The sequence below is a fragment of the Orycteropus afer genome, unplaced genomic scaffold (genome assembly GCF_000298275.1).
Source record: "Orycteropus afer afer isolate SDZICR_OR568_19922 unplaced genomic scaffold, OryAfe1.0 scaffold00034, whole genome shotgun sequence".
Taxonomy (NCBI): domain Eukaryota; kingdom Metazoa; phylum Chordata; class Mammalia; order Tubulidentata; family Orycteropodidae; genus Orycteropus; species Orycteropus afer.
The window spans coordinates 1,634,105-1,651,330 of NW_006921621.1; the positions used below are offsets into that span (position 1 = coordinate 1,634,105).

Sequence of the window (17,226 nt, forward strand, 5' to 3'; positions counted from 1 at the left end):
AAGGAAATTTTCTTCCTAATGTAAATTTCCACCTCTTATGCCTGTCTTTTGTTTGGCTGGCTGGAAGTTACAGGAGTGGGTTCAATTCCAGACCTGAAGGGGCCATAGTCTATAGCTCGGGGCCATAGAGTATATAGCTAGGGGCCATAGTCTCAGTGGTTCCATCAGGCTCTATCAGACCAGCAAAGCTGGTTCCTTTTTTTCCAAATGATTTTGAGTTTTGTTCCACATTGTTCTCCCACTCTATCCAGGATCTCCTGTATAGATCCCCCTCCAAGTGGTTGACGGTGGTAGCCAGGCACCATCTAGTTCTTCTAGATATAGGCTGAGGATTGCATGGTGTACCAGTCTCTTGGACTAATTGTTTCCGTGAATCTTTGGTTTTCTTCATTCTTATTTGCTCTGGATGAGGAGAGACCCATCGTTGCATCTAGATGGCTGCTTGCAAGCTTTTATGATCCCAGTCGCTACTCGCCAAAGTAGGATGTGGAACAATGTTTTATATAGTATGTTACATCAATTGAACTTGAGTCCCTTGTGACTATGGTCCCGAACCCACAGGTCCAACTACTTGCTTCTTCTGGGTAGCTGACTGTGCCCAAGAAGTGACTACCACCTTGTCCCTTGTCAGCTCTACTATATATCTGGGAATTCTTATAGAACATACCAATACACTTGTAGAAACATTGTCTGCCAACCCTATACATGGTCTTGGGCATACTCCCCCCGCATGTTGTTGTTGTTGTATGCCGTCGAGTCAGCCCCGACTCATAGCGACCCCTCCTTGGGTTTCCGAGGCAGTATCACTATGGAAGTAGGATTGCCCAACCTTCCTTCCGAGGAGTGGCTGGTGGGTTTGAACCACCAGCCTTCTGGTTAGCAGTCAAGTGCCTTAGGCACTATGCTACCAGAGCTCCTGCATAGACATACCTAATAGTTCAGCCCAGCCACCCATCTAGCCACCCATATATCAATGTTTACCTTCACTGACAACATAGTACTACTGTATGTGTAGAAGGGGTCATCTTTGTTGTACCTCCCATGTACCTCTCTATGTCTTCCTCTTCCTCAATCATTGGCATGCTTTTATGTAATGTTTTTTAATCTGGATGCTTATATTTGCTTTACTTGAAAAATGAGCTTGCGTCACTTTTAGTCCTTTTTTTTGTAATATTTTCACCATATTTAGTCATTTCATGTGCACATTTTGAGATTTATGTGTTCACTTGGTGATGTGACCATGATAATTAGATTAGGAACTAAAGTTGGAGAGTCAGTTACTATCTATCAGGTAATAAAATAGATCAGTTACTATTGATTGGATAATAGTATGCCTCAGTTTTTAGTCTAGAACAGTAAGTTATGAAAATGGAAAAGGGTTTTCCTTCTTTTTTGGGGGAAAAGCGTTTTCTTGACATGGAGTTTGTGGAAAGGAAGCACACTATCCTTGATGCCTACTATATTTTGAGGTGATTTGGCTTAAAGGAAATGGGGTGTGGTTTGTGGGGTGAAAGGCAACAAATATCAGTGTTGGTGCCAAATAGGCATCCAAGTATTGGTAGAAGTGTTGGGCAGTGAGGATTGCTGTGTAAGCTAATGGCTATCGCTGAAGGCTTGGCTGCATTTTCTAGAACCATTTTCAGAGAGCTGTGACAATGCACGCAGTTACAGGTGTGAGAACAAAACAGGAAGTATTTACTTGAGTTGAAGGTGAGTGCTACCAACTAAAGGTCCAGACTTGGGTTTCATTCCTGTTCTGCCATGAGAAACTAGTGGCCTCCAGCAGTTAACCATTCTGAATCTGTTTGCTCATCTGTGTCCTAGGGTTTTCTTGGAGGTGGGGGTGGGGTGGGGAAGAATGAACGCTAAGTCTGGTACAAATATTCGATTTTTTTTTTTTTTTTTTTTGAGTGAGCATGTTCATACTCATGTCAGCAGGCCTTTGAGTCTCTAGAAGTGAACATTTAGAGAAGTCTTCCTGTTGGTTCCAAATGCTCTCAAAGCGGGTAAAGCAGTTGAGGGTATGATACACCCCTAATTAGATAGTATTTTTATCTGGTGGTACAGACAGGTACAGGCCTAGCATCTAAGCAGCGGCTAGCTCACAGCCAATCTTCAGCCACCTGCAAGAAAGATTTTACTTGCCCTACATCCTTGGGAGGGAGCTCTGGTGGTGCAGCGATTAAAGCATTTATCTGCTAACCAAAAAATGGAGGGTTTGAACCCACCAACTGCTCTGCAGGAGAAAGATGAGCCAGTCTGTTGTAAAGATTTACAGGCTTGGAAACTCTATGGGGCAGTTCTGACCTATAGGGTTGCTGTGAGTCAAAGCTGACTTGATGCTACTGGATTTGGTTTTTGATATCCATAAGCCACCCTAAACAGTCATGTGCACATCTGTATGTTAGGTCTAATAGCTGCAGCTTCCAGTGACCTCCAAAGCAAATGATAATGTTGTTAGGTGCCGTCAAGTTGGCTCCAACTCATAGTGACCCTATATGTACAGCAGAACAAAATATTGCCTGGTCTTGTCTCAGCCTCACAAACCTTGCTATAACTGAGTCCATCGTTGCAGCCACTGTGTCAGTCCATCTTGTTGAGGACCTTCCCCTTTTTCACTGACCCACCATCTTACCAAGCATGACATCCTTCTCCAGGGAATGGTCCCTTCTGACAACATGACCAAAGTAGGTCAGACAAAGTCTGGCCATTCTTGCTTCCAAGGAGCATTCCAGCTGCACTTCTTCCAGGACCGATTTGTTAGTTCTTTTGGCAGTGGTACTTTTTGCAATGGTACTTTTAGTATTCTTCGCCAACACCACTACTCAAAAGCATCACCTCTTCTTTGGTCTTCCTTATTCATTGTCCAGCTCTCACATGCATATGAGGTGATTGAAAATACCATGGCTTGGGTTAGGAGCACCTTGGTCTTCAAGGAGACATCTTTACTCTTTAGCACTTTGAAGAGGTCTTTTGCAACAGATTTGCCCAGTGCAGTATGCCATCTGATACCGACTGCTGCTTCCATTGGTGTTGATTGTGGAACTAAGTAATACATAATCTTTGACAACTTCAATCTTTTCTCCAATTATCATGATGCTACTGATTGGTCCAGTCATGAAGATTTTCATTTTCTTTGTGTTGAGGTGTTATCCACACTGCAGACTGTACAGTCTTTAATCTTCATGAGTAAGTGCTTCAAGTCATCCTCACTTTCAGCAAGCAAGGTTGTGTCATCTGCATACCGCAGGTTGTTAATGAGTCTTCTTCCAGTCCTGATGCCACGTTGTTCTTCGTATTCTTCATATAGTCCAGCTGCAAATGCTAATAGTGATGCCAATTTTCTCTTTCACTCTGAACTCCCTAGGGGCCACCTTGAAGAGATGGCCATTTCTAACCACAATATTGCTTGCTGCAAGCTAATGCTCAGCTCACTTCCATTGCCTGAGTTCAAAGCTCCAGATGTGTGCCAGCTGTTACTAGCATAATTAGTAACATGTAATGGCTGCACTATCATTCAGGATTTCAGGAGAACAAGTAATTTGCTCCAACTTTCTTACCAGTTGGTGGCCTTATATTAACTAATAGGTGTGAGCAGTGACAGAAATGCCCTTTTGACTTTAGTATTCCATGAAGTAGCTTTAATACTTTGTGATGGTACTAACATAAAGCAAATCTTACCCTCCCCCTTTATGCACTATTTATTTAGAATTATCAATATGCTTTCTTAGGATCTCAATAACCTTTTTCTTTTATAAAAAATAGTATTATGTTGTTAAGAACATACACAGTAAAATACACATTCATTCAACCATTTCTTTATGTACAATTCAGTGACATGAATTACATTCTTTGAGCCATGCAACCATTCTCACCATCCTTTTCTGATGTGTTCTTTCCAATGAACGCAAACTTACTGCCCCCTAAGGTTCCTATCTAATCTTTTGAGTTGCTGTTGTCACTTTGATTCTGTACAGATATTTCTTAAGAGAGCATTATGCTCAGGGCAGATATTTTTTACTAGTGAAACTATTGTTTGGTTTTAAGAAGATGTCAGGGGATATTTTTAGTTTAAGCTTTTAAAAATTTTCTCAGGGCAACAGTTTCAGGAGTTCATCCAGCCTCCATGGTTCCAGAAAGTCTAGAGTCCACAGGAATTTGAGATTCTGTTCTGCATTTCCCTCCTTTGACCAGGATTCTTTTAGAGAATCTTTGATCAAAATGTTCAGTAATGGTAGCTGGGCACCATCCAGTTCTTCTGGTCTCATGGAAAATGAGGCAGTTGTTCATGGAGGCAATTAGTCACATGTTCCATATCCTCCTGCTATTCTCAATTCTCCTTCCTCTGCTGCTCCAAGTGAAAAGAGTCTACTTGTCATGCCTTGGGTGACCACTTGCAGGCTTTTAGCAACTTTTCACTCTAGTTTAAACTTGGCAGTGGGGTATAAGGTGAGGAATGGGACAGCAAGCTTAAAGAACAAACCTGAATGGTGCTAACCTTATTCAAGACTGCTCTGAGACTCTTCTAACAATTACTGAGGGCTGATATTTTAATACTGATCCTCATTATATTAAGTAGAAAGAAACCTATATAGTGGGATTTTTATCAGAGAGCAAAAGAAGAGATGGATGGTAACTTAGAACTGTTAGCAGGGCTTTGAGCACTTGGATTCCCAAGGGTGGATAAAAGGATGTTAAATGAGACTTTTTCCTTTTCAGCTGTATCCCAAAGTTCAGGGTAAAAATTGGCAAGCCCCTCCATGTGTAGCAACCTGGTATAGGGAGACTCACTGAGAAGGGGACCAAAGCTTTTGCCGATTTTCCTCTTCCAGTGGGGGCAGGGGTGAGAGACAAAATACTGGAGAGTACCGAGTTCCTGAAAGGGTCTATCAGAGTACTGTGGGTTCACCAGCTTAGTGAGGGGGATATTTTATGAGATCCTCTCGGTGCTTGACAAGTGTCTACTGGGATTTAGAGAGCACAAGATTTGGGGTGTCCGATTCTTAGCTAAAACACATCTCTGGAAAGTCTTAACTGCACAACAAAGAGAATGATCCAGTGAGAAGTCACCACTCTGGGAAAGAGTGGATGCCTTGGAAGGTCGAGTTATCCTAAAAAGGCCCTCATGCAACAGGATGAGGGGGAGCCAAGGTGGGATCTACTGTGAGACCAGAAGTCAGGGAATGTAGGCAGTCAGGTGGCGAGCAGAGAAGCTGCATCTGAGAATGTTCAGTGGGAGGTTTCCTGTGGGAATGTCTCTTTAAGAATTCACATATGGCCTGGGAGAGAGAAAGAGCCAGCTTTGAGGCATGTATCAGTCAGAGGGCCTCAATTCTAGATCATAACCTTTCCATGCACAGAAGTCGGACTTTACCCTTTTCCTCTGGTTTCTACCCCCTAACCCTTGCCAGACCCTACAAAGGCCAAACACAGCAGCATGGCTGACTGCAGGCAAAGGAAGCAGAAGCCAGGAGGAAGGAAGAAGCCCTATTCTGACATACACACACATCACAAGCTCACTACTGGCTCCCAAGCCTGGGGCAGGAGGGATATTGTTGGGGGCTGTGGAGTTCTGATTCGGAGCGACCCTGTGTGACAGGGTGGAACTGCCCCACAGGGTTTCCTTGGCTGTAGTCTTCACGGAAGCAGATCACCAGGTCTTTCTCCCTCGGAGCCACCGGGTGGGTGCAAACTACCAACCTTTCAGTGAGTAGCCAAGAGATTAACCATTGCGCCACCAGAGCTCCTTATGCAGGGCAGATAGAGATTAGTATTTTTACTTTAGACTTAAGTGGACTTTTTAAATACTTGAAAATGAGACCTTAAAAATAGCTATGGATGACTGGGGAGGGAAAACAAACAAACAAACATGGATTCTGTCTAAGATAACCTAGGGGCAAAAAAGGAGAAGTCAGTCAACATCACATTTCCAACACTTTTAACAAGGTGATTATACAGGTTGCTTAGCTCATTACTAGAAAAGGAAAAACCAAGGGAAGTTCTCTGGTAGTCCTGAGAGGCCCAGGAATCCTGTATCCTGTAGAACTCCCTCCTCATTTATATATTCTGGTACCAAGGAGGAATTTGAGAGAGCATTTATAAGGGTGATGATGGTGCCTGATTTCAACTATAAGGAGCAGCCCTGCTTCTAAAAAGTCTCAGAGTTCATTAGGTAACCAGAAATTGCTACTAGTCTTTCCCTCCCACATCAAGAAACACATTTTACATCATGACCCAGTAAAGGCACAAATAATTCAAACAAAAGTTTCATGAAATAACACACTCCAGACTACACTCTGATGTTTTCTATTCTATTTCACTTTAAAAAATACAGGTCTATTTACCAGTGGCTCTAGAACCACAGTTTGAAAAACATATGGTATATTTCCCTGAAGTATTGGGGTCAAGGGGTAGCAACTGGCTAGCAGCAACAGCCAATACTGTGTGCTTATTTCCAACACCTCAAATGACGCCTGTAGCAGGTTTTATCATTCCTACTGCTCCCTTCCCTAAAGAAGGCACCAATCTTAGATTCTGTAAGATCCCTTTAATTTAGCCTTTAGTAGCAGTGAAATACAAGCAACAAAGGAGAAATGTGACTTCAGGAGCTCTGTAAATGCCTCTATGAAGAACACCGTAGATTTCCAAGTGTAGCTCCAACTTCAAATGTTCCTATTCTCTCATTGGCCATGTCAGTTTGAGAAAGCACGAACAAAGGTATAGTAGTTGATGTTGCCTTCTTCGTGAGAGCATATCCTGATTAACTGCAGAGGAGAAAAGGGAGCAGGTGAGACAGACGCGCGGGGCCGCCTTCACCTCAGCTGCAGAGCACACACATGAGGCCAGGCATCTGGTACCTGTTCAGAGTTTTTAATATCCTCAGTTAATTCTGAAATGATCCTGGGAACCTGGTAGGTAGGTCGGACACTATCCTCATTTTACACTCCTCATAAGGAGTAAATAGCCTGCCCAAGATTTAAGGACTAACATTTGTATTTATAAACAGCATTGTCATTTTCAAAGCACTTTTAACCGTTTTTAGATGCAAATACAAGATTATACCCACCTAGTCTGTGTGGATTAAAACTCTTGAAAGAGTAGGCACCTGTTATCACAGCCTGATGGAAGCCTCTAGTTATGTCAAACTGTATCCCGATACAACTGTGAGTGGTTTGCAGCAGTTTCCTTTATGAGACAAGTGCAAACCCACCTGGAGCACGTCCCACCCACTACCACTCCACCCTCCCATGTCAGCTACCGATGGTGTGAATGACTTGAGAGTCGAAAGCTGGGCATGCTGTCAGTTTGAGGTTTGGGAAGCTAGATGGATGTTTGAGCCACATGAACAAATACCCTTCCATCTTTCTATCTGCCCTGCCCCCAATTCCTTGCTAATGTTCCTATCCATGAAAAATCCTCCAACTTAGTCATTGTTCTAGCTCTAAACCATTGCTTTCTCTAAGACAGTCTTCTTCTGAGCACCCTCTTTCCTCAAAAGATCTTTTAAAAGGCCTACAGCATCTCATTGTTTTCAATCCATAAGAATGTCTCAACATTAATAAGCCACAGTCCTTGGCAACTGTGGGAGAGATTTTTGTTCTGACTTCCAGGGTAACCTTGGCTGTTGTTGTTGTTATGTACCGTCAAGTCGGACCCGACTCGTAGTGCCCCTCCTTGGGTTTCCGAGGCAGTATCACTACAGAAGTAGATTGCCCAACCTTCTTTCCAAGGAGTGGCTGGTGGATAGAGGGGCTTATAATGAAGGAGGGGCACAAAATCCCTCTTCAATTCACCCATGGAAATTCTAGGAGAACAATTTCCATGCCTTTCTTCCATTTGCAACCCAGAAGGCTCCCCCTATGGAGCAGCCACTGTTGCCTCAGACGCTGGTCACACACTCTCCCATGCTGGCCCTACTGATGTGCTATCTTAGGTATCTGTGGTGAAGGGCATCAAAGACACTCAACGACCCATCCTGCTCATCGTCTTAGCAGCTACCCCCAAGACCACTGCCGCTGCCCTCCTTCAACCCTGACATCTTAGCCTACCAGCCACTCCATGTTGTCTAGTCCCATGCTCACTTAAAGAGAGATTTTTGTTTCCTTCCCTGGGATAGCAATTAGAAGAAAGATGCACATGCTAGAATCAAGGAGAAAATGCCATAATCAGGATAAGGTACCAAGTTTGAACATCCTAAATCTTCCCCAGTTAAAATGAAATATACATCCTTTGGGAGTAATGAATGGCGCTCAGCCTCTACAATCAACCAACTCCTTTTACTGACCTCCTTAACCAAGGAATCATCAATTGGGATGTTAAAAGATTCACAGATTTTAAAGAACATCTCTCGGTCCACATATCCTGAAGCTTCCTTGTCATAAACTTGAAATGCCTCTCGAATGTTGTCTTTACACGAATAGTCTTTCAGTTGCTTCTGGATTGTGTCTATTAATGCTTCCAGTTCCCTCGTGCCTGGATCCTCTTCAGTTTGCTTGCTGTAGAGAAAGGAAGGAAATCACTGGACATGTATTTATTTTTAACCAATCTTATTTCAGTGACCAAAGTTCTCAGTTGGTGGAGTTCTCAGTTGGGGAAGGTTCTAATGACAAACAGCTTTATTGCTGTGCTGACTCAGCAGTAACTACTCAAAAAATGAAATTAAGTAGGCACTTGCCTTTGAGGGCTGATGGCTGACTTCCACATCAGAAAGGCCTGATTGAGGGGCAGATTTTGAACTGAAGCTCAGCTTCCCTTCCTGCCATCTGTTAAATCACTGCACTGCAAGGGACCAAATAATACCACCACCATCCCAAGTTTGGTGTTAGTGGGAGTCACATGATTCTCTCTTAATATTGTTGCAGGTTAATGTTACATGATCTAAAAATAAACCTCCCTGGTATATGAAACTATGCAGCAGAGAGTCTCTTCTAGTTTTCACCCCCTCTCCAATTCACTGAATTTTGTGAAAGGTTTTCTAGGGAAGTTACGGGACTGCTCTGTGGTGCAGTGAGAAGTACAGGTTTAGCATTTACTGCAATGAAGAGTGAGTAGTAACCCAAAGCATTAGAAACAGGGAGAGCTTTCCCTTTAAAACACAACCACAATTTATGGCAGCCCAAATTCTATTTCCTCTGAACATGAAGATACAGTTATAAAATTATAGAATTTGGGAGTTAGAAAAGACCTCCCCCCATGTTTCAACTTCTCAAAACTTTGGAACAAAAGGGGACACCAAAAAATCCTCAATAAGCACCACAACCCCCACCCCTTTTCTGATGATGAGAAAACAGACTCAAAGATCTAACTGGCTTATCTCAGATCTCATGTCAGAGCAGAGAGCAGAACTCACATCCCAACCCAGTTCTAACATGCTCTTCTTACAAGTATGCCCAGCCGCCTCATGGTGCATCTCTCTCCTGTACAACCCACCACTGCTTTTCTGTTCTTATTTTTCCTTGTTTATAATATTTAAAATTTCACCATTACAAATAGGCTTTTTTTAAAAAACAAAATACTGTTCCCACTTTTCATCTACTGGCCATCCTTGCTGGAAAAGGTATAAAGTGGCACAATGTTTCTGGAACAATTTGGAAACATGAAGCAAAAGCCCAGCAAACAATTTCAAATAATGTAGGCTGGGTTGCATTCAAAGATATATCTATCAGACTATTTTTGGACATTCAAAAATAGGAACTTAATTAAGTAATATACACTACAATCAGTATAATAATAATGCAGCCAATTACTGACATTGCTGTAGAAAAATGGAAAAACATATACTGTACGTGAGAAAAGTAAGGCACAAAAGTCTATATACACAAAAGTCTATACTTTTAGTGTAAAAACTGTAGGGGGAATAAGAACACATACTTAAACTTGCTGTGAATTAAACAAACTGAAAAGATAATAATAATAAAAAAATAATAATGAAAGAAATAGTTACCTCTGGGGAGTGGAGAGTAAGATCTAGGTGAATGAGGACTGAATGGAAGCAAAACTTTTCACTAGTGCCTTCACATATAGAAATTTCCCAAATAAATGCAGTAACTACTCAAAAAATTAAACTATTAATGCTAATAATGTACTTCATAATACCATAAATCTTCATGCTATACCATTACATTAAAGAAGCAGGTAAAACAGTATGACGGAACTACTCCATTGTATGTTGCTGTTGTTAGGAGCTGTCAAGTAGCCTCTGACTCATGGCAGCTTTCTGTGTAATGGAACAAAACACTGCCTGGTCCTGAGCCATCCTTGTGATCCTCCGGTCCAGGAAGCTCACCCTCCAGCACTATAGCCTACAGTGTTCTGTTGTGATCCATCACATTGTCATTTGCTCATTTTCAGAAGTAGATCACCAGGGCTTTCTTCCTAGTCTGTCCTAGTCTAGAAGCTCTGATGGAACCTGTCCACCATGGGCACCCCTGTATGTGAAATACCAGTGGCACAGCTTCTTCTAACATCGTAGCAATACACAGGCCATTACAGTATGCTAGTGATGACAAAATGACAGAAGGGTGGTGGATCCCATTGTCATGCATATTAAAAATACTAGAAACAGTCATCACTGGGTTATGGGATTTAAAAAAATTGTTTTATTTTTGCAGTGTTCCCTCCCCTCCTCTCCTACATTATGGGATTTTTTAAAAAATCCCTTTGTCTATTTCTATTTGTATCTGCTATTTTTTTTTTTCCCCCTTCAGGGCATATGTTACTGTTGTAGTAAGGCAAAAAAAAAAAAAAAAAATATAAAAATGTCCAATATCTAAATACTCTCAGGCATTATTTATTACAGAAGAATATTTTTAACTGATGGGTAAAACTCCAATCATATAAACTATATTATGAATGACTATCAGGGCAGAAAGCAGTCAAACTTCAATCTTCCATGTGTTCCCATTCATTTTCTGAAAGAGATGGTAACTCCCTCTCTTAAGAAGAAGCCAGATACCCCATTTCCCCTTTATACAACAGAGAAAATGCCCATGTCATCTGCTATCTTTGAGTGAGATGGAGTGAGTTGACAGACTGCAACAAGTGGTACTGTTTAAAGCAGAAGCTACAGCTTTGGTAGTTAAAATTATAGCCCTGACTTTGTTTATAGCCAGACCCAACCTGGGTCTATACTGGAGAAGAACTGCAAATCCTAGGGTAAGATTTTGTTCCCATCAGTTAACAAGGAAATGCAAGGACCAGCCGGCTGTTTATCCTTAATAGGGGCTGCTGGGAGGCAGCTGGGCTCACAGAGCCCATAGTTCTCATACGTGAGAACTCTACGCCAAGCTCTACCTTTATTTTCCATAAAATCAGATGGCAGTTTTATAGGGTGACTAATCTTCCATTGGTAAGAGGGATGGGATGTCACAGTATTTAGTCTCAGAATATTTTGCTACATGCAAAGTCCTGCACTTAGCAAGAACTGAGTGGAATTCACTTATTTGCTTAAAAACCAAAGTCTTCAATCCTGTTCTTCCTTTTCTATTTTGTTTCCTTCTGGTGATGGGCAACTCTTACATACCAATAGTGTATCAGAGCTCTGAAGTGTGGGCATGTCAATGGCAAAGTTTTCTGTGGACCCTGGCCTGATCTTAGCTCTTGATCCAGGACTTCCCCTTTGCCCTGATGAAAATAAGCCCACTCCCAGGACAGGAAGTCACTTGCCCAAGGGTCTTCAAGTAGTTAGGAATCTTTTTTTTATATGCATTTTATTGAAATATAATTTATGTACAGTGAAATACACAAAACTAAAGTGACATGGGTCAATGCATTTTTTTTTTTTTTTTGCAGTGTTCCCTCCTCTCCCCTCCCACCCCTGGCAACCAACAAAGAACGTTTCCCTCCCTATAACAATGAATTAATACTGTATTTGTCTTTCTGTGATTGACTTATTTCACTCAGCATAATGTCCTCCGAGTTCATCCATATTATGTGGTATTTTGCAGATTCTACATTATTCTTTAGTGCTGCATAGCATTCCAGTATGTGTATATACGACAGTTTGGTCATCCACTCTTCCGCTGATGGGCATGTAGGTTGTTTCCATCTTTTTGCTATTGTAAATAGTGCTGCGATAAACATGAGTGTACATATATCTGTTCCTGTCCTGGCTCTCACCTCTCTAGGATATATGTCTAGTAATGGGATTGCTGGGTCAAATGGTATCTCTAATTCCAGCTTTCTAAGGAATCGCCATACTACTCTCCACAGTGATTGCATCACTTCACAGTCCCACCAGCAGTGTATGAGAGTCCCAATCTCTCCACATCCCCACTAGCATTTGTTATTTTCTGTCTTGTTGAACCTTGCCCTCAGTGCTGGGGTGAAATGGTATCTCATTGTTGTTTTGATTTGCTCTCTGACGGCCAATGATTGTGAGCATCTCTTCATGAATTAGCTGGCCACTTGAATATCCTCCTTGGTGAAGTGTCTATTCATGTCTTCTGCCCATTTTTCAATTGAATTGTTAATTCCTTTGGTGTTGAGGCATTGGAGTTTTCTATAAATCTTAGAGATAAGTCCCTTGCCAGATAGGTAATTATCAGCAAATATGAATTTGTTGCTGTCATTTTTGTTATATGCTTTTTCATGGTGTCAATTTCTTTGTTCCTTATAATTTTCTATGCTGAGCTCGTTTTGTTTATGAATCGTATTATCACTTCCTTTGTTGCTACTGTTTTAGTATTTGCTAAATATTTATGCTGGTCCTCTTTTTTATTTTGATGTGAAAGTTTATCATTTTTCTTTGAGGTTACCCTGTGATTTATAATTCTCTTCCCAAGTTTAGAACAGTCCCTTCTATCTTGTAGTTGTCTTGACTTCCCTACCATCTAGTTCTATAACTACACAGTTTTTTTTCCCCTCTCTTTGGTTTGTAGTTGCCCTCATTTGTCAATCGACGTCTCTGGTTCCCTGTTTACAATCTTGTAGGCTTATTTACTTTGGATACTTCCATAGCTGGGCTGGTAGTCAGGAGTCTTTTCTGGAGAAGAGTATCTCATTTCTTGGTGCTTTTTTCTAGTGAGAGGCAGAATAGCATTGTAGTTAAGACCATGGGCTCTGGCATCTGACTGCCAGATGCAAAATCTCAGCTTTGCTACATGCAGGTTGCATGATCTAGAGTAAATGACTTAAACCACTTTATGCCTCAGTTTCCTCATCTGTAAAATGAAAGCTCTTAAGGAAAGCTACCTCATCAAGGTTGCTTGGAAATTAAATGAGTTATTACATATAAAGTACTTAGCACCTGATACATAGTAGACAATAAATGTTATTAGGTTTTTGAAAAGTTACTTTGACCATCCTGGTAGAGATATTCATTCACTCATCTAGCAACCATTTACTGAACATATAAGGCTCAATGGCAGCTTTTGCAGAGGAGAGGAATAAACTGTTCAGAAATAACAAAGATGTTGTGAAGAACTTGTTCTCTAGTGGGGATTTAAGACACAAAATTTAAAATCCCTAACAGAAGGAAGAATTGACCAGTATAGACAATGGGAAGATCAGGAAGAGGTGAATTGAGGAGGTAGTGTTTGACTTAGATCTTGAAGGATGTGAGGGCTTGAACATGCAGAATGAAATAAAGGAACTGCATGCAGGCAGTGGGAATAGCCTGAGAAAGACATGAAGGAAGGAATGCTTATGGTTAATCTAATAAACTTGTTTGTGGAGTGCAGAATGTGTGGAAAGGTGTGCTAGAACTCTAGGTTAGAACTGCTTACCATCAGACTTTGTATTTCATGACAAACATAAAATCCCCATTGAGCTAAGTTTGTTTTAGTTGTTGTTATGTGCAGGAAAATGTAACTCCTAACTGATACCCATTGCCATCAAGTTGATTCCAACTCAGAGAGTACTTCCAATTAGGAAATGGTGAGAATGGAAAGGAGACATCAGAGACAAGAGACAATGTAGGGGGAAAAAAAGTAGCTTATTGGATGTGGTGAAAAATAGAAGGGGTCAAAGATATTTCCAAGTTTTCAAATCAAGGTGAAAGGAACTGATGTTATTTAGAGGGAATAAACATTTATTGATTGCCTCCTGTGTGCCAGATACTATGCCAGTGCTTTGTATATGCTATCACAGTTATTGTTACTGCATCTTTATCAAATAGATAAACGGAAAGAAGGAAGAATAGATGTGCTGGGAAGACAGAAATGACAATGGCTTCACATTTAGTTGTACAAGGTGTGAGGTGTTTGTGGATCAACTGGGCAAAGACACATCCAATAATGTAGCAATGGCTTAGGAGAATGGTCAGGATAAAGAGCAACTTAGATGAGATGAGAAGAAGAGACAAGAAAACTGTCAAAACAGTTTAGAGAAGGCAAACAAAGGACCAAAAACAGGACCATGAGAAACCAGTAGACAAATGTAGAAAAAAGACACAAAGAATGGGCTTTCAGAGAGGTAAGAGAGTACCAGAGACTAAGACCTTCCAGAATTCAAAAGAAGGAATTTCAAAAGGGAGTAGTAAAGAGTAATCAATACTATTAAAAAAAAAACCCAAAACACTGCCATCGAGTCAATTTCAACTCATACCAACCCTATAAGACGGAGTAGAACTGTGAGGCTGTAAATGTTTACAGAAGCAGATCACTACATTTTTCTCTCACAGAGCAGCTGGTGAGTTTGAATTGCCGCCCTTCGGTTAGCAACTATATGCTTAACCACTGTACCATGAGTTGGAACTGACTTGAAGGCAGTGGTTTGTTTATTAGGAATATAGCCATGTCCATATTTATATTGTCTATGGCTGCTTTCACACTACAATCACAGAGTTGAATAGTTGCAAATGAGATGTTAGAGCCCACAAAGCCTAAAATATTTACTACCTACCCCTTTACAGAAGAAAAAAATTTTTAGTCTCTACTGTAAATATATATATATATATATATATATATATATATATATATAATCTCTTATATATTTGCCTAAAGCATTTATTATAAGGTCTGGCACATGGTGCAAACTCAAATATCTGTGGAATTAATGAATAAATGATAAAAGAACATTAGATTTGGAAGCAATAAATGACGATTTTCAGGAAAGCAATTTATGAAGAGTGTATGGAGCACTCAGGAAGAGAGAATTAAAGGCACAGAATAGAAAATTTATATTTGGAGAAATGGGGCGTTATTTATCTTTAACAAAAGAAGCTAAAGAAGATAAGTGATATTATAGAAACATTCTAAGGTGAAGAGAAGTAAAACTAAAGCTTACACTGGATCATTTGATCTCATATTTGAGACCAATAGCAAAGTAAATGTGGAAGAGCTTAGGACTTAAAGAAAATAGAAAAATAAATGAGAATATTTGGAAACTTTCATATAAGAGAAAGGAGTCCCTAGGTAATATAAATAGTTATTCAATCAACTACTAACTGAAAGGTTGGTGGTTCAAATCTACGGCATACCTTGAACGAGAGGCCTGGCCATCTTTTTTTGAAAGGTCACTGCCTTGAAACCCTATGGGAGTACAGTTCTACTCTACAAATAGGGATTTTATGAGTTGAAACAGAATTGATAGCAACATTTTTTTTTCTTTGTTAATATGGAAAAAATGTCTGGAAGCAAAAAAGAAAAGATTGGAAAGTTCATTGAGCAGGAATGGAGGGTCCTTTGGACACTGAAGAGTACAAATAGGCATGTTAATGGAACAAAAATAATATATATGACACAACAAAATAACAGAAGTGAATCATACCTATTGATAATTACACTGAATGTAAATGTATTAAATGTCAAGAGACAAAGCATGACAGGATGGATAAGAAAACTGAGTCATCTGGTCACAGAAGACAACAAGCTCAATCAATTAGCACAACACAGTATACAAAAATATTGTTGTACATCTTACTTCAATGAGTAGTGACTGGTGTCTTAAAAGCTTGTGAGCAGCCATCTAAGATGTAACTATTGCTCTCACCTCATCAGGAGCAAAGAGTGAAGAAAATCAAAGACACATAGAAATAATTAGTCCAAAGGACTAATGGTCCATGAGATCCTCAGCCTATGACCCTGAGACCAGAAGAACTAGATGGTGCCCAGCTACCAATGCCAACCACTTGGAAAGGGATCAAAATTGGAGATTCTGGATAGAGTGGGAGAAAAAATGCAGAACAAAATGAAAATAAACATTTAAAAAGACCATGTTTACTGTTTGGATGGAACTGGCAGAACCCCAAGACTATGGCTCAGGGTGATCCTTCAGGCCTGGGATTGAACTCATTCCCATGGCTTAACTCTCAGCCAAACAACAGACAAGCTACCAGCAGAACAACTACACCAGGGAATTGATTAGAACAATCAACCATGGGAGATCAGAAGGGCAGCATTTGCACAGGGAGAAAGGTAGGAAGATAGGAATGCATAGGCAAAAAGGATGCAGGGAAAAGGTAAGCACAGGGAGGAAGTGGGAGGAGAGTTGTTACACTGTAGAGAATTTAATTAGTGTCACAAAACAAAATGTGTATGAACTGTTGTATGTAAAACAAATCTGCTTTATAAAATTTCACCCAAATCACAATAAAAAGTTAAAAAAAAATAGCCATCAATATGCTGCCTACAAGAGACACACCTCTGAAATAAAGATAAAAATAAGGTAACAATCAAACGATGGAAAAAAATATATCAAACTAATGGCAACCATAAAAGATCAGAAGTGGCAATATTAATCTCTGATAAAATAGCCTCTAAGGCAAAAACAAGAGACAAAGAAGGAAATTATATAATGATTAAAGGATGAATTCAACAGGAAGACATAACCCAATGAAAGAGCTCCAAAATATATAAAATAAACTTTAACAGAATTGAAGAGAGAAATAGACAACAACAATAATAATAGGAGACTTTAACATATCACTTTCAATGAAGGACAGAATAACTAGAAAGAAGCTCAGCAAAGATATTATAGATGATCTAACAGCACAATCAACCAGCTTCATCTCATAGACATAAAGAACACTCCACCCAATAATGGTACAGTACACAATCTTTTCCAGCACCCATGGATCATTCACCATAATAGATCATATGTTAGGCCACAAAGCAAGCCACAATAAACTCAAATACATCAAAATAATACAAAGCACCTGCTCAGAAACAAAACTATAACATTAGAAATCAATAACAGGAAGAACAAGGGGGAAAAAATAGATGCAAACTGAATAACACTGTTCTTAAAAACCACTGGGTAATAGAAGAGATAAAATATGAAATAAAA

The 17,226-nt window shown here is 40.2% G+C and overlaps 1 protein-coding gene across 1 annotated transcript in view; it reads right to left on the bottom strand.

Moving 5' to 3' along the window:
* Positions 1-6,692: 6,692 nt before the first annotated feature.
* Positions 6,693-17,226, bottom strand: part of EFHC1 (EF-hand domain containing 1) — a 77,772-nt gene continuing 67,238 nt past the window's right edge. The window contains exons 10-11 of the mRNA XM_007936144.2: positions 8,285-8,495; positions 6,693-6,764 (exon numbers count right to left, since the gene is read on the bottom strand). Coding sequence (XP_007934335.1) covers positions 6,693-6,764; positions 8,285-8,495 — 283 coding nt within the window. The remainder of the gene's footprint in view (positions 6,765-8,284; positions 8,496-17,226) is intronic.